Below are 16,524 nucleotides of genomic sequence, written 5' to 3' on the forward strand. Positions count from 1 at the left end.
CATCACTGCCGCCACTGCTGCTGCTGCCAGTACAATGTACGAGTCCCAAAATTATTTTACTTGAGCTATAGGCTATTAAGTCTGTTAAATCACTGTAGTCTTTGGTAATGTTTTTGACTACAGATCAAATCATACTGAGTCCCAAACTCAGTCCTAGCCAGCACATAGATTTTGGGGGGAAAAAAAAATCATTAGCAATAGTAGCTGAATGCTTCAGAAATAAGGAGTCATCACCATTCTGCCAACCACCTAGTTAGGAAGGATGGAGGAATGGATAGACATTCAGGTTACCCTCTTGCCCTTGAGGGTAAGAAACTAAGGAGAATAGAATAGAATAGTTTTATTCACCTGTCAGTATTTTTCATACAGTTGGCTTCATCAAAGTTTACAGTGGTGTCGAGTTTTATACAATAAACAATTACATATACATAAAATAATGCAGAAAATAACTAGCTTATATAAAAATAAAAAGATTTTCTTTATAACTCAGGGAAAAAAAGATGTTTGATTAGTTTTTAGGAATTCTTCAGTTGAATAAAATTCACTTTATTGTAGTCAAGTTATTTTTATTTAGTGGTACTGTATGAGCTCAGTATGGTAACTTATTGAAATGTTTTATTTTCAAATATTTATAGTTATTATGGACTATAGCGAATCTTGAAAAAGGCAAATCTGGTGACTATTACATCTTCTTGTCCTCTTCTGCCATCTGAAAATATGTTTAACTACTGGGGAACTGTGCTGGAGCAGTATTCCATACTGCAGATGAGAATAGAAGAAAGCAAAATATGACTGGAGCAACCACTGTTTGCTCATACTGTTCCTTAATTTATAGAATAAAAAAAGTATACAAGCTATTTTGTTGCAGAGGTAATTGTGTGTTCATCCCAAGAGAGTTTTTCTTCTATGAACAGTCCAAGTAGTTTTACTGTTTTATTTTGATTTTTGGTTACCTTTAGATTAAAAATTATTTCTTCTTTTGCTGTTTGGTTCATGCACAGCTGATTGGCATGACACCAGTGATTAGCCATTTGCATCATTTCTCTGTTGTTAGCTAGTACACTTTGTAAATTTTTGCCTGTGGTTATTAATGTCATGTCATCAGCACATATTATATTCATACATGGTATATAATTTGAAAAGTCATTAACATAGACAATAAACAGGAAAGGCCAAAGAACAGAACCTTGGAATATTCCTCTTTTTATTGGAAATATTATAACCTATTGATTATATAAGGTTTCAATAAATTGCATGATTTACCTTCTAAGTCGTAATAATCTAACTTTTTGAGACTACGTCGTGCAACACTGAGTCAAATGCTTCCCTTAAATTAGTAAGTGTTCCAGACATAGAGAGCATTTTTTCATATTCTTCATAAACATTATTTACGAAAGCTTCAACTGCTTTTACAGTTGATGGACCAGAACTGAACCCCAACTGTTGCTTATTTAAAATTTTGTTGCTTACAAAATAGCTGTATATCTGTTTATACATGCAGTTTTCTATTATCTGTGATATGACTGGTACTGCTGAAACGGATGTGTAGTTATTTGGGAGGTTTTTATCATCATTTTTATACATAGGTAATGTGACTGTGAGCTTAAGACATTCTGGAAAAATTCCTTCATTTAGGATTCTGTTAGACAGTGACAGAAGTAGCATTTTGATTTCCTTTGCTATACATTTAAATGAAATTAATGAGGCAAAAGTAATCTTCTGTTTTGGAATTACTTTGTTTGTGATTGAGTTTTGAATGCCATTAAAAGTGATGAGAGGCCACGTAAATTTCTCACATATGTTGTTCATACTTGTCGGCACCAGAGCTCATTGTTTGTGGTTGGGAGTGGCATGGATAAGATTTATTGCACCTTCAAATCAGGGGGGTGTATACTGGCGGCCGAGACTGTATACTCCAAGAATTGGACAGATTGTTAGCATAGTTGCAGTTTGTCGGTGCTAATCTCGACTCTGTTAGATGAGAGTGTGTCCTTTACTATCGTGATGTGGCGTTCGTGATCTTGCATGGTGTTCCTGAAGATCAGGATATTGTCGAGATATACAAAACAGAAGTCGAACTGGAGCAAGAGATAGTCAATAAAGCTTGCCACATCTGGGCAGCATTTATAAACCCAAATGGCATGAAATGGTACTCGTACAAGTCGACGGGTGTGATAAGTGCCGTTTTCAGAATGTTCTCAGGTGCGACTGGGATTTGGTTATAAGCATGTTTGCAGTCCAGTAGGCTGAAAATTGTAGCACCTGTGAGAAGGTGAGTGAAGTCGGAAATGTTTGGTACAGGATAATTGTCTATCACAGTTCTAGTGTTGGATTGTCTATAATCACCACACATATGAAAGAAGCAGTCCTGTTTAGGGCTGAGGTGTATGGGTGATGAGCAGTTACTATCGGACGGCTGTAATATTCCCACCTCAAGAAGTTCCTGTATTTGCTGGCAAGCCGAACAAAACTTAAGTGGGTTAAGGTGGCGTGCCTTGTGGCGAATAGGTGGGCCCTCAGACTGACGATGCGATGAACGGTTCCATTCATGATGGTGGAAACATTTTGTCCGATGAGTGAGTGTGGGCGGGGACAGTGTTGGTTGAATTTTTAGAGGCACATGGCTTGGAAGCAGCATAGTTGTCTGCTTGGGAGGGGTAAAACAGCAAAAAGTCATATGTTTGTTATGTTTATGCCAGCACGGATGGCAGTTTGCGAGTGCCAAGTGTGTGGCGGGCACGAACAGTGCACAGAGAGAGAGAGTCTATTGTCTGTAGTGTACGAGAGAGACACATTTGGCGGTGGGGGCGCTGCTAGGGTCCATGGAGCTCTTGAGCAAGCCATGCAAGGAAGGTATGAGAGTTGAGGGGGGGGGGGAGAGGGGGGGGGGGGAATATTTATCAACACACTGGGCAGGTGCATGCTTGGTGGCGGGGTGCATGGTTGGAGCCCGGGCGGCTGGATTGTCATGAGTGTCAATTGGCAAAACAAGTGAGAGAGGCATTGAGTGGAACGCACTTGATGGGGGTGGGGAGGTGGGGTAACACTGTGTGGTTAAGACTGGAGTCATACGAGATAGATGTGGAGTTGCTAACCTGTGTGCTGTTGTTGGCGAAGCTGTCAGGTGTGGTGGATGAAAACTCAGGTGTCACTGCTGCCGAGTGGTGTGAATTGATGTGGGTGGTGATTGCAGCAAGCTCGTCCTCGGTGCGTACAATGCAATATTCCAAAACAGCGTTCTCACAGCGGAGGGCACATGTCTGATCGTCCTTGATGTGTTCAGGAACATATGCTGGGGTGTACGGCGCAAGCGCGATATGCAGCGGTTTGGTGGATGGAGAGTGCACGTGCTGGGTGCCACGTGGTGCAGCAGTCTGAGGGAGGGGCATGCGGCCTGCCCCTGCATGCGGCTGGGTAAACTACCGGTGCAGGAGTGCCAACATATTGTATGAGCTCCTGCTGATGGCGCTGGTGTGTGAGCAAATAGACCTCATCAGCCATCTGCACATGCAAACTGATGGATTCCAGGCCATGGGGTAAGAGATGAACCTGGAGATCTGTAGGCCGTTTTGATAACCACACTAACCACAGCATTTAGTCTGGCATCATCTGTTCGGTGACCAGGAGGTGTAGCTGGCGCCAAAGCTGGGACAGGGTGCAGTCGCTAAGATGTTCCTCGTATAGTATTCACAGAATAATCTCTTGTGAGGAATGTGAAAGGCACTCTGTGATAGTCTGTTTTGCAAAATCTTACTTCGAAGTTAGCAGCAGCATCAAACGTAGGTCGCAGATCAGGTCTGTGCACTCATGTAGATGAGTCATGAGTCACAGGAATTTTGAACTGGTGTCAGTGATGTGATACAGTTTGAACAAGTTCTCCACCAGTGCAAATCCCGTTGCTGGGTTGTCCTCGGATAGGGGGGGGCAGGGCCTGTAATCGGCCTGGTGGTGGTAATGAGGACGCACTAGTCCTGTATCTGAGTCCCTCTTATCACTAGTATGACGTGGATGCTGGAACAGTGCGGTCAACGTGGATGGCACTGCATAGGGTGTGAGCGAGCAGTCTGTTGGAACGGATGAGAGGGGCACCGAAGCACTAGGAAATGGTGCTGTAGAACTGTCTGATGCAATGTTTGTGGCACTGAAGTCCAATGTGGAAGGCATTGCCGGCTCCATGTGGAAAGCAAGTGGGTGAACGGCTGCAGCCAAAGCCCCCTAAAAGTTTACTTGGGGCGGTGGGGAGGGTGGAAGAGTGGACGTGCACGGAGGAGCACAGTTAAATATTCCCACCGGGCTGTCGATAAGACGAGCTGGAGCATGTTCGGAGGTGCGGAAACCACAGTTAGTATCACTCTGCAGCACATTGTTCATGTGAGGTAGGAGCCCATAAAGTGAACTGAGAGGCCAAACAATCACTGAGGGTGGAAACATACCTGGAATTGTTCATGATATACACTGAGTGTTGTCCACTTTGTAAGCCAATGAAGTGGTAAAGCACTCGTGCATCGTGGGAGCATGTGGTCTGTCCTAACAAAGGTGAGGTCGCACACGGCACTGTTGCAACGGTCGGCTGGGCGTCTGGCATCTGATACATAGTTTGTGCATGAAATGCAGAATTCACACTTTGCTCACCTCATTATGAAAATGCACATCTCGATGAACACTCGCTGGAGAGGCAAACTTAAGTTTACAGTCACATGTTACACTGTTGAGTGTCTAATGTGTTGAGGTGACAAAGCTGCAGAAATGTATTGTAGAATCCAGGTGGTGGTGAAGTGACGAAATAACCCATTGTAGATACAGGAGCTTTGATATCCACATGTTACGCGGCAGGATACATGGCTAATTGGAACGAATGAAGGCGTAAACAAAGCCAGTGTGGTAGATGAGAAAATATTTGCATTACGAGGAAACAGCACTCGAATTCTTACTCAGGGTCACCACTGTGGAAATTCGGTTGGGTTGTAGCCCAAGGAAAACACACTTAGTACTGTAAGACTCAATATTTTTTGTATTGGTAAGTACAAACATCCTGACTACAGCAAGTCATAGAGCGAACTGAGTAAGCAAGATGGCATGGGCCATTAGAGAGTCAAAGATCTTGCGATGATGGAGATATGTTGTTTGTACTTGTTTATGCCACAATCTTATTTTTGATATTGTGCTTTCTTTTTCCAAATTGTAATGTACTATGTATACTCACTTTTTCAGATGATTAATAATTAAAAATACAAAGATGCTACTTTAATTAAAATTTATGATGCAATACATGTTAATGAATTTTTCCATTTTTTAGTAGATGAAGAATTTAAATGAAAGAAAAAAGTGTTGCTCCTAGTGAGAATTGAACCAGTGACTAAGTCATTACAACATTTACATGGTGTGCACTCAGCTACCAACAACTCTCTTAATATATTTGAAATATTTCGGACTTAACAGTGCTCATAAATCTTTGAAATATGTAATGGGCTGTAGTATATTACTAGGTTATTCGCATAATGGTAGTACTTGAGACATTGTAAGTAGGTTTTTGTGGGATGGTTGACATCTGTCTTACAGTGTCTACCACTTCAGGTTTTTCATCTCCTGCATGATGCTGTATTCACTATGTCGTCTCATCACTCAATGGAGTCAGTTTTGCACACATGGTCTCCCCTGCTTTGTAGCTAGGAGTAGTTTGGCAGCCAGCAGCTTTTGTATTCTATTTTCTGTGACTTTTCAGTAACACCCTGAGCCATCAACTCATCCTGTGTCCAAGCCAGTTCATTTAATTTCCTTGAGGTAGCAAACACTTGGAATTTGACATATTACTAGTATGCTCGCATTTGCTGCAACTGTTGTCTAGAATAACTGTCTCACAGAGGCAGTGTTTTGCAGTGTTTCAAGACTGATGACAGGTAAGTAAGTGCAGTCGGATATGTGAAGACCCAAGTTCCAAACCATTAGGATTCATCCATTTGAGGTGTTGTGAAAATGAATATGTCACAGAGTGTCAATAAACATTGGAGTGAAAGTTGGGATCTGACTTAAAATCTGAAGATTGAGTCAATAGTAGGTTGGCATGCCTCCAGAAGGCAAACTCACTGTCTCTTCTGATTCCTCTGAGTCTGAATTGCTAACTCTTGATCAGTTGATTCTCTCATTCTCTGACTGATTGGAACTCTCTTTCAATCTCTCATGGCTGCTCACATTACTCACTCACTGTCTGAGTGAGTCTCTCTGTATCTCATAATTTACAGTTTTCTTTCTCATCTCCCACACTTTTTCTCCTCCAGGGCACTGAATTTTCTGTTTTAATGGCTTTGTCATTTCTAGGCTGAATTTGAAATCCCACCCTTTTGCTGACCGACTTTCCATAACCATTCCTCATAATTTTCATGCAGAGTGACAGTTTTTGATCTTGCGGCAGCTGGCGTGTGACCTGGGAACTCCCATCTTTTTCTCATGTGCTGTATGTTGTGGCAGTTGCCAGTGTTGACTGTAGTATTCCCAGTGAATTGTTTCGAGCATTTGTTGACATTTGTCAAGAAAGCAGCTACACAATAACAAACCCACTTGTTTGTAATGTGAACACTTGGACTTCATGTCTTAGGTATCTATGACTTAGCGGCATCCCTCTTTCTGTCTGTTGAACTTTAAACAGGGCAACTCCTCATGAGGAAGGCAAATACCTTGGTTAAGCTGCCCTGTCTGGCACACTGGCTATGGTTTATAAGTCCCTTTTGTTCACAGTGAATGGTGGAGAAGTCTTACACTGTGTTATTTTTCTATTTCATATCCCCACAAATTGTTCCACTGAGATATTTGTATACATTGATTGATTCCAGCTGTGACTAGTTGGTATTGTTGTCATAGGCATGGAGTGATTCAACAGTATTGTAATCATAGGACACTACATTTTTTTCATTTTGTAAAGTGCACAATTTTACATTTCTGAGCACTTCAAACAAGTTTCCAATGTGAGACCTTAACTTTTCCCGGCTAATTGAATGTTCAAATAACTTACAGGTTTGCTGCCGGGTGACGTCGTCGACCACCGCCAATATTTCGACAGGAGCACACCCTGCAGTTGTGCCTTGAGAATGGCAGGGTGTGCTCCTGTCGAAATATCGGCGGTGGTCAACGATGTCACCCGGCTGCAAACCCGTAAGTTATTTGAAGTTCCCAATATTTGCATCACTTTGAAGTTTATCAGGAACTGAATGAATATTTGTGCCCTACAAAAATTCTGTGGTTACTATTATGACTACCAAACATCCCAACACACCCTGAAGCACACCTGAAACTGCTTCTACAGATATGGATGACTCTCCGTACAAAATAATGTACTGCACCCTCCTTACCAAGAAATCCTCAACCCAGTACAAAATTTGGTTTAATGCCTTACAAACGATGGAACTTTTGGTAATAGGCATTGATATGATGCAGAGTCAGGTGCTTTTTAGAAGCCGAGAAATACTGCATCTGTATGACTGCTTTGTGATGTATGCCTTCGAGGATGTCATGTAGGGAAAGCACAAGTTGGGTTTTGCTTTACCAATGTCTTTGGAATACACACTGCTTAGCATGGGGGAGGTCATTCTGTTTGAGATTTCACATTTCAGCACAGGTTATGTGCTGAGAAACTATAACAGATGGATTTCGCAGTTACCTGACAGTAGTTTTGTGGATAATATCTGCTACTCTTCTTGTAGCCAGATGTGCCCTGTGCTTTCTTTCAACCTGTGGGTGCTGTTTTTTTTTGGTTGTGGGATCTGTGATACGTTTTGGTTAAAATAGGGTTTAACTCGGCCATAATTTATGTATAGAATCACAAAATGATTTCATCAGGTGCTGAGGCTTTATTCAGTTTTACAATTTCAGCTGCCTTTCAGTGCCACTGAATCTAATAACTATAACATTCATCTTTGCAGTGGTGGGAGAATTAAACTGAGACAGCACTCTGGATTTGCATTGTAAAAGAACATTTCAAAATGGAGTTCAGCATTTCTGATTTTGTGTTTCTGTCCTAAATTTCAGTTACAATATTATGAATTTCATTTACAGTTTAATCCATGACTCTATGGTCCCTAACCTTGGTGTTACTGATAGTCTTCACATATGACCAGAATTTTTTCTGATAAAATTGTGCTTTGATAGTCCTTGCTGCCTATATGTAGTGTTCTTGTGACAGCCAAACTATTTTCTTTTAGCGTCCCTGTATCTGTAGCCTGATACTTTGTTTTATGCCTATTGTACAGCAGGCAATTTGTCTTTATAAATATCGCATCCAACATGAGCTTTTCTGCTAGATACATACCTATCCAGAGCATGGACAACTAATCTTTTAAATTCCACCACAGTTCTTCTACAAGCACCTGCCCAGAGCTAAATGTTCGAAGCTCCTCTTTGAGAAATGACACTACTGATTCTTTATCTGGCCTAGTGAAAATATAAATCTTTCTTCTAGTTTTTGTTACACTTAGTACTTTGTTAAGCATTGTTGCTGCAACTGTGTCATGGTCACTAATGCCGTTTTCAGTCTGGACATTCACAAAGCAGCCAGGTCTGTTTGTTACCATTACATCCAATATATTTCCATCATTAATGGGCTCCTTGGTAGTTTTCAGAGAAGACATTTAGTAATGTTTTGAAGAATGTCTTGTAACATCCATCATTTAAAGAACTGTAGTTAACCCAGGTGATGGTTGAATGAATCAAATCACCTCCAATGGTGATAGTATGATAGGAAATATCTGTGGTAGTGAACTGAGGTTTTTCTCTAAAGTGTTTGGTTACATCTGGGATAGTGTACAATGGTCAATAGAAATATCCAGTTATAAATTTCTGAACACCCTTGATACTAAGTCTCTCCCAAACAATCTTGCATGCAACTTCACTTTCTATCTTCGTAAATTTGAGTTTATTGTACACCAAGGGGCCTGGGTTCGATTCCCAGCTGGGGCAGGAGATTTTCTCCGCTCAGGGACTGGCTGTTGTGTTGTCCTCATCATCATTTCATCCCCATCTGCGACGCGCAAGTCACCCAATGTAGCTCAATTGCAATAAGTAATTGTCCTCAGTGGCCGAACTTCCCCGAATGGGGGACTCCCAGCCCACTATTCCATACGCTCATTTCCATGAGTTTCTTGTATTCTGTGACAAATATTATACCACCATTTTCCATTAATGTATCCTTTCAGTATATACTTTGAGCACATTTGTTAATTTGAGCCTTTAGCCAGCTTTCTGTACCTAGTATTTTGTAAGCTCCACTGGTTTTTAGCAATGCTTCAAACAAGGGCTTTGTTGTGAATTCTTCAGCTGTTCATCACCATGATTTTAAAGCCATTCATCAAAAGAATTTTGATAGCATCATCTGTGAAGGGCATTTGTTTCGATATTATGTTGATGTCTCCAATAGCCCCCCCCCCCCCCCCCCCCGCCCCTCTCCCGCCCCCTGGCCTGAGGTACTCCCGCCTGTTGTAAGAGGTGATTAAAAGGAGTCCCACACATTTCGGCCTTTATGTGATGGTCTCCTATAGGGTTTGACCTCCATTTTTCCAAAATTTCCCAAAGAGCGAGCCAGTTGTGGAAGGGCGCCTTACACGGTGCATGATGTCCATCGTGCATGGTGATCTTTGTCCCACTTTATCATTGTGGATTTTCAGTTCCACTCATCCTCCATCTGTGCAGTGTCGTTTTCTACGCCGACGATGACCATGGACTTCTTTGCACCTGATATCCAGCGCAGTAGCCAGTCCACTGTGGTAGGGCCGCCATGTACCCTATTGGTTGTAGCCCCCTGACTACACAGGGATCACTCTGCTGATGCCTGCACCGTTAGGTCCCCACGTATGCCAAGGAGTAGGTGCCTGTCACAATCGAGCATCGGGACTCTCGGCAGTGGCCATCCTGCCATGTGGCTTTTGCTGCAGCTGGATGGTGCCTGTGGGGGAGGGCCCCTGGTAGGAGTGGGTGGCATCAGGGCGGATGATATGCCATGAAGCATAGTATGTCATCTCTTGCTGGTGGACCACGACCAGCAGTCTCTAAGCTTGAGGTCTAACTTCAATGCAAAAAAATACGACCCCAAATTGTTCCCCTCCCTGGCCACACCATGGGAGGAATGCCAGGCTAAGGATGGCAGCGAAGCTTATACGACCCGTTACCTCGTATGTATGAGAGTTGATGGGAATCTTTCGTGTCCATGAAGCCTCAGTTTTTTGTGGAGAATTTAGGGGACAAGTTTGGGAAGGTGGAGGGATTGCCCAAAATGCGATGTGGGTCAGTCTTGATAAAAACGTCTGCGTGGTCATGGGCATTGCTCACCTGTTGTGACAAGTTGGGGGATGTTTTGGTTACCATCATGCCTCATAAGAGCTTAAATATGGTCCAGGGTATTATATTCCACAGGAAAATTCTTTTGCACTCTGACGACGAGCTGCGTGCCAATTTAGAGTGGTGAGGTGTTCATTTCATCTGCATGTCCATTGGGGTCCAAGGGATAATCAGTTTGCCACCGGTGCCTTCATCTTGGCCTCCGAGGTGACCCATTACCTGAGAAGGTCAAGGTGATGATCTACTGCTATGATGTCAAGCCCTATATCCCTCCCCTGATGCAGTGCTTTAAGTGCTGGAAGTTGGGGCATATGTCTTCCCGCTGTACTTCCAGTGTCATCTGTTGAGATTGTGGACGCCCTTCGCATCCAAATACTCCATGTGCCCCACTTCCTATCTGTGTCAACTGTGGAGAGCACCATTCCCCTTGTTCACCGGACTGTAGGATTCTACAAAAAGAAAGGAAAATAATGGAATACAAGACCCTGGACTGACTGACCTACACTGAGGCTAAGAGAAAATATGAGAGGCTACATCCTGTGCATATGACATCCACTTACATCACCGCTACGAGAACAGTTCTAGCACCTTCCGTTACACCATGTACAGTTGGCTCTCAGAGCAGTCAGACTCCATTTGCCCCTTGATGGTTGGGGGCACTTCTATCCCAGCTGCTCCTGCACCACCTACTTCGAGAGCAACACCCCCCACAACCATCAGGGACATCAGTCCCCACTTCCCAGACAGAGAAGCCTAAGTCTTCTTCGACTCCTCTTGCTAGGAAGGGATCCCTTGGGTCACTTCTTTCCCAGGTTTCTACCAGTGGCAAAGCAGACACCTGCCAGTGGCTGTAGATGTTCGTAGGGCTTCACGGTCCTCCTCAGTCCCTGGGATTAAATCAGTGAAGCCCTCCCAGCTGGAAAAACCTAAAATGCAGTGAGAGAAACCCAAAAAGAAGAAGACCCCCAAGAACCGAGACATTTCGGTAGCACCCATACCACCACTACCTACCAGCTCTGCGTCTGAGGATAAATTGGAGATTCTGGCATCCGCTGAGGATTTAGATCTTGCTGGGCCCTCAGACACAATGGATGTTGATCGCACAGGTACTCAGTCTGTGGCGGCAAGTGACCCTGAGCATTTCATGCCTTCCCAGCCTCATGATAATGTCATCTTCCAGTGGAATTACTGTGGTTTTTCCACCACCTGGCTGAGCTACGGCAACTGTGTTAAGCTTTACACTTGCTTTCTGAATTGCCCTCCAGGAAACCTGGTTCCTGGCAATGTGAATCCCTGCCCTCCGCGGCTATAGAGAATATTACAAGAACCGTAGTGACTATAATAGAGTTTCAGGTTGAGTTTGCATCTATGTCCTGAACTCAGTATGTAGTGAACCTGTGCCTCTTCAAACTCCTCTTGAAGTTGTGGCTGTCAGGATAAGGACAATGCAGGAAATAATTGTCTGCAACGTATATCTTCCTTCAGATGGTGCAGTACCCCTGAATGTATTGGCTGCGCTGATTCATCAACTCTCTAAACCTTTTTTACTTTCGGGAGATTTTGACGCCCATAACCTCTTTTAGGGTGGCACCATGCTTACTGGCCGAGGTGGAGATGTTGAAAATTTACTGTCTCAGCTCGACATCTGCCTCCTGAATACCCGGGCCACCACGCATTTCAGTGTGACTCATGGTACTTACTCGACCATTGATTTATCACTTTGCAGCCCAGGACTTATCCCATCTGTCCACTGGACAGCCCACGATGTGGCAGTGACCACTTCCCCATCTTCCTGTCACTCCCCCCACCTCATGCCCACGGACATCTGCCCAGATGGATTTGTTCACAGAGGCCATATTGAACAGCATTCCTTGCCATGATGGCTGCAGTGTATTCAGTGTGGAACTGGTGGCCATATCTCATGCTTTTGAGAGCACATCCGTTCATGCCCTGGTGAGTCATTTCTTCTCTGTACCGACTCCTTGAGCAGTCTCCAAGCTATTGACCTGTGCTACCCTCGCCATCCTTTGGTAGCAATCATCCAGGAGTCCATCTATGCTCTGGAATGGTCCAGTCATTCCATGGTGTTTGTGTGGATGCCAGGACACATTGGAAGCCCAGGCAACAAATTTACTGACAGGCTTGCCAAACAGGCTATGCGGAAACCGCTTCTGGAGATCGGAATCTCTGAAACTGACCTGACCTGACCTGACCTGTATTATGCTGCAAGGCTTTTTGCCTTTGGGAGAATGGCATAGCCTCGGTATGCACAACAAACTGCGTGCCATTAAGGAGACTATGAGTGTGTGGAAGTCCTCCATGTGGGCCTGTCGCCGGGAGTCTGGGGACAATGACACAGATTTTGAATTTCATTAAGATTCTGTGACCAAGGCTGGTGTCTCTGTTTTCCTTGCCAGCTGCTGCCAGACGACAGGCATCATTAATTCCAACATGCTAAAAAACCTTTTGTTTGTTGCACCCGGTTCTCTCAGTGGCTGCTGGAACAGTCTCTTCATTGTGTTGAAGAGACTGTTTCCCATCTCTTGTCGCCATTTCTCTAAGGGGTACTATTATTCACCAGATGTTCAAAACGCTGACAATTAACAAGCCCCTACCTGTCTGCACTTGCTGTTGCTGACATGGGACACATCAAGTGTACTATGCTAATGTGTCTCACAGAGTGATTATTAACTTGCCATAAGAAATAAATATTCCTTTTTGTTTACTGTCCTTTCTTTGGTCTTGAAATATTGTCTGTAGTTTATTGATTTGTAAAGATATTGAGTACACAAAATGAAAATGTAAGATGGTATTTTATTCCAAACATAATATTTTTCCTACACTTTTTCTTCTTTTTAGGTTTGTTTCGAACAGTGAAGATTAATCTTTCACACAGAGATTTACGAAAAACTGTCCATGGTATTTTAAAGACGTGTAACTTACCAACTGCTTATGTAGAGAGGATACCTGAAAAATCTGAAACCACAAGTCCAAATGAATTCAAGTTTGATGCAGTAAAATTTGAACAGAACGATCCCATGTATGGAAGCTACATTCTTAAAAGTAAAATTAAAAAAGCAAAGGAAACAGAAACATTAAGGCAAGTGACAATTTTTTTGAAGACAATATTAATAGAGTATTAAGATGTACATTAAAGGGAGAAACAAAGTGTAGGGGTCAAAAGATGAAGAGAAGATGAAAGTGGAAAAAAAGATGTGCAATAAACAATGTACAGAGTTCATTCAGCATGTCGTATGTTATGTTGCTGCTCACTACAGATCGCATGTGTTATTTCTTTTTTATATGTGTGTGTATATTTTAATTTATTTATACATACAGAATACAGATGTCATGTATTTCTCTTCAATATGTTTTCATACAGCACAAGCATGTTAGCTTTGGTAGAAGGTACAAATTATTGTTAGCTACTGCAGAAGGTGATATTGATGATTGTTGATGTGTTTACAGTTGTAGGAAGTGGATACAAGGTAGACCTTTATACTATAAACACAAGGACATACAGTTCCATTGGTAAAATTCGTATACTTTTATTTACAATATGTACACATATTCAAGCAAGCAAAAGCAAATATTTAACTTCCTTTGTTGCATTTACAATTGTTGGACTGACTGAATACTGTCATTGTTTCTCCGACTAGTCATTTTTAGTAATTGAGGATTGTGGCACAGGCTTCGAAGGCAGTCTTCCAAGGTTCATAATATCTTCTGCGCCAGATCTCTGTGTGTTCTGTCTTATAAAGAAGTGTGGGAGGATACAGTTTGCTCCATTGAGGGCATGGCTATTAGCAGTGACTATCTGCATTTCTTGCACCACATTTTGGTCTTGCAGTGAGTGATGGAGATAATGAAATGAGCGAAGCATCCTCTAGCATCCAGTCAGGAGTTAATACAGTTGGCTGATTTTGGAGTTGTGGACTGGCAGTGTCATGTGTGGTCAGCATAAATGCTGTCAATCCCACAGCCAACTTAAATGATAGAATGTGCATAAATTTGTCAATTTTTGGTTATTAGACCATGTCCATCATTTAAATATTCGCCAGAGTTTCCAGAATAACAGCTTAATCAGCTGGAGAAACTGCATTGTATTCAACATTCAAGAACAATGTCAAACTGTGGTCACTTTGAGAGCGGCTTCTGTTCAACTGCTCTTCTCATCTTAGATAAAACCCTGTTTTCTGACATTTGCATTTAATGGTCCGGTTGGCCGAGTTCCTCATGCATGCACAGAATATGCCATACACCATAAGGTGACTTGCAGGGTGTAGATGTAGACATAGAATTGGGCCACGTGGCAGGCAGCCTGTATTAGCTGCTCCTTCTCCCACTCCTGCAGCATTTGAATAGCCTGGTCTATAGCCTTTGTACAGTCCCTGTCCCATTACCACCATAATCCTTACTTCTCACTGTGAATACTATGTGACTGTACTCAACATTCACCATCTTCACGACCTTGCTGTCATGAGGCACTATCTTCCCTATGTTGTCCTGACATTGAACTGGTTGCTTGCATGCCACATTGTTATTTACTAGCAAGATTGCTAACTCACAAAGCAATATAAAAATACTGCAGGGCTATTATAGTGTGAATGACAGATATAGAAACAGCCAAGTCCATTTTGTCAGTTTCAGCATCTGGAGTGGGAATTAGAAGTTATCCATGGGTGCTGATGGCCTTCCCATATCCTTTACACACAGTATCCTACCCATTTACTCTAGGAATAGACTTCTTGTTCCATTTTGTCTTGTGCCACTAACAATCTCATTTCTGCTTTCAACTATCTAGCATACTTCCCTTAACCAATATCACTGAAGCCTGGAAAAGATCAGCCTTGTCCTTTTCCAAGGCTTTGCTACTTCTTGTTGTGCCTTTAGGAGATATACTACAAAACATCCAACAGTCATCATCCAAAGTTGTTTTCTATCAACCATCTAACCTACAGAATATTCTAGTTCACCCCTTGCCAGGCTGCTCCCTGTTTCACACTTGATGATCATTATCTTGTGAACAACTCAGGACAAGACTTTTCGAATACACTCTTTCATTGCCTCCTACTGCCACCTGTCACAGCATCTACAAATATCCCACCTCACCAAAGGTAATTACGTTTGGAAGCATCCATTACAAATAATAGATGTGCAATTTTTATGTAGGTATGGCAAAAAGTCAGCTGTTAACTCCATTGAATGACCATTGTCAAACTGTAGCTAAAAACAAACTTACCCATCTAGTTAATGAACTTGTTGCACCTCATACCATCAATGCCTTCATCAGGTCTTTCAATATTTGTGTCATTAAGATACTCCTCTACAACATAAGCCTCTCTGAACTTTGCAGGTGGGAATGTTTCCTCCACATCTTCCATTTTCACAATCTTTGCAATCCTCATATCTGCTTCCTCCCCACTCCATTGCTTTTACTCACCTGGTATTAGAGTCATCCCCTCTCTCTTTCAAATTAGATTCTAAGACTTGCTTTCTCTGCTGCTCCCCTTAACCATTAGCAGATAGTTTTGTATTATACAATGAGTTCCCTTTTGTTACCAGTAACAGTGAAGCTTTTTCATTTGATTACTGCTCCATTGTGCTTGTGTCGGTTTCTAAAATTATTTTAAAATATTTCTGTAGCTGTTGATTTTGCATTTTTTAGATATTTTTGCCTAGGATGAAGTTTGTGAGTATGTGCTACAGGTGATGATCAATGTGTGGATCTCGCATGTCTCAACAATACAGATACCTGTTCTGTAGTTGCAATCACAGCAAAGGAGAATCTGTGTAGATGTCCAGTCAGATGGTGCTCAGATAGGCCAAATAATGCAAAGTTTTGTAGAAGTTTGAGGCAAGTTTTCTGTGTGCTTTTGGGGGTTCTAACTTCAAATTTTCAAAGTCCCACCAAAATTTTGCCCCAAAAATAGCCCAAAAAATGGAAAAAACAGGAAAATGGTACCTTTTTTCAGTTTTTTGCTTATAGCTGCGAAACAGTGCAGTTTTCAGCATGCTGGCCATTTATAAAAATAAAGAGAATAAAATTTCCCACAAAACAGATCTCATTGATGTTTTTGTGAGGCCGACTGTGTGGTGTGTAGCACATTTGAAGTTGGTGCAATTTCAAAGCTGAGGAGTTGGGCCATCTCAGGACCTTATTCTGTGACTAGTAAAAATACCTTCAGTGGAGGTAATTAGACA

General features: G+C 42.4%; 1 protein-coding gene across 1 annotated transcript in view; it reads left to right on the forward strand.

The window, feature by feature from the left end:
* Positions 1 to 16,524, forward strand: part of LOC126457919 (T-cell activation inhibitor, mitochondrial-like) — a 318,393-nt gene that overhangs the window by 103,377 nt on the left and 198,492 nt on the right. Inside the window, exon 4 of the mRNA XM_050094613.1 lies at positions 13,180 to 13,420. Coding sequence (XP_049950570.1) covers positions 13,180 to 13,420 — 241 coding nt within the window. The remainder of the gene's footprint in view (positions 1 to 13,179; positions 13,421 to 16,524) is intronic.

Source organism: Schistocerca serialis, chromosome 2 (assembly GCF_023864345.2).
Source record: "Schistocerca serialis cubense isolate TAMUIC-IGC-003099 chromosome 2, iqSchSeri2.2, whole genome shotgun sequence".
Taxonomy (NCBI): Eukaryota; Metazoa; Arthropoda; class Insecta; order Orthoptera; family Acrididae; genus Schistocerca; species Schistocerca serialis.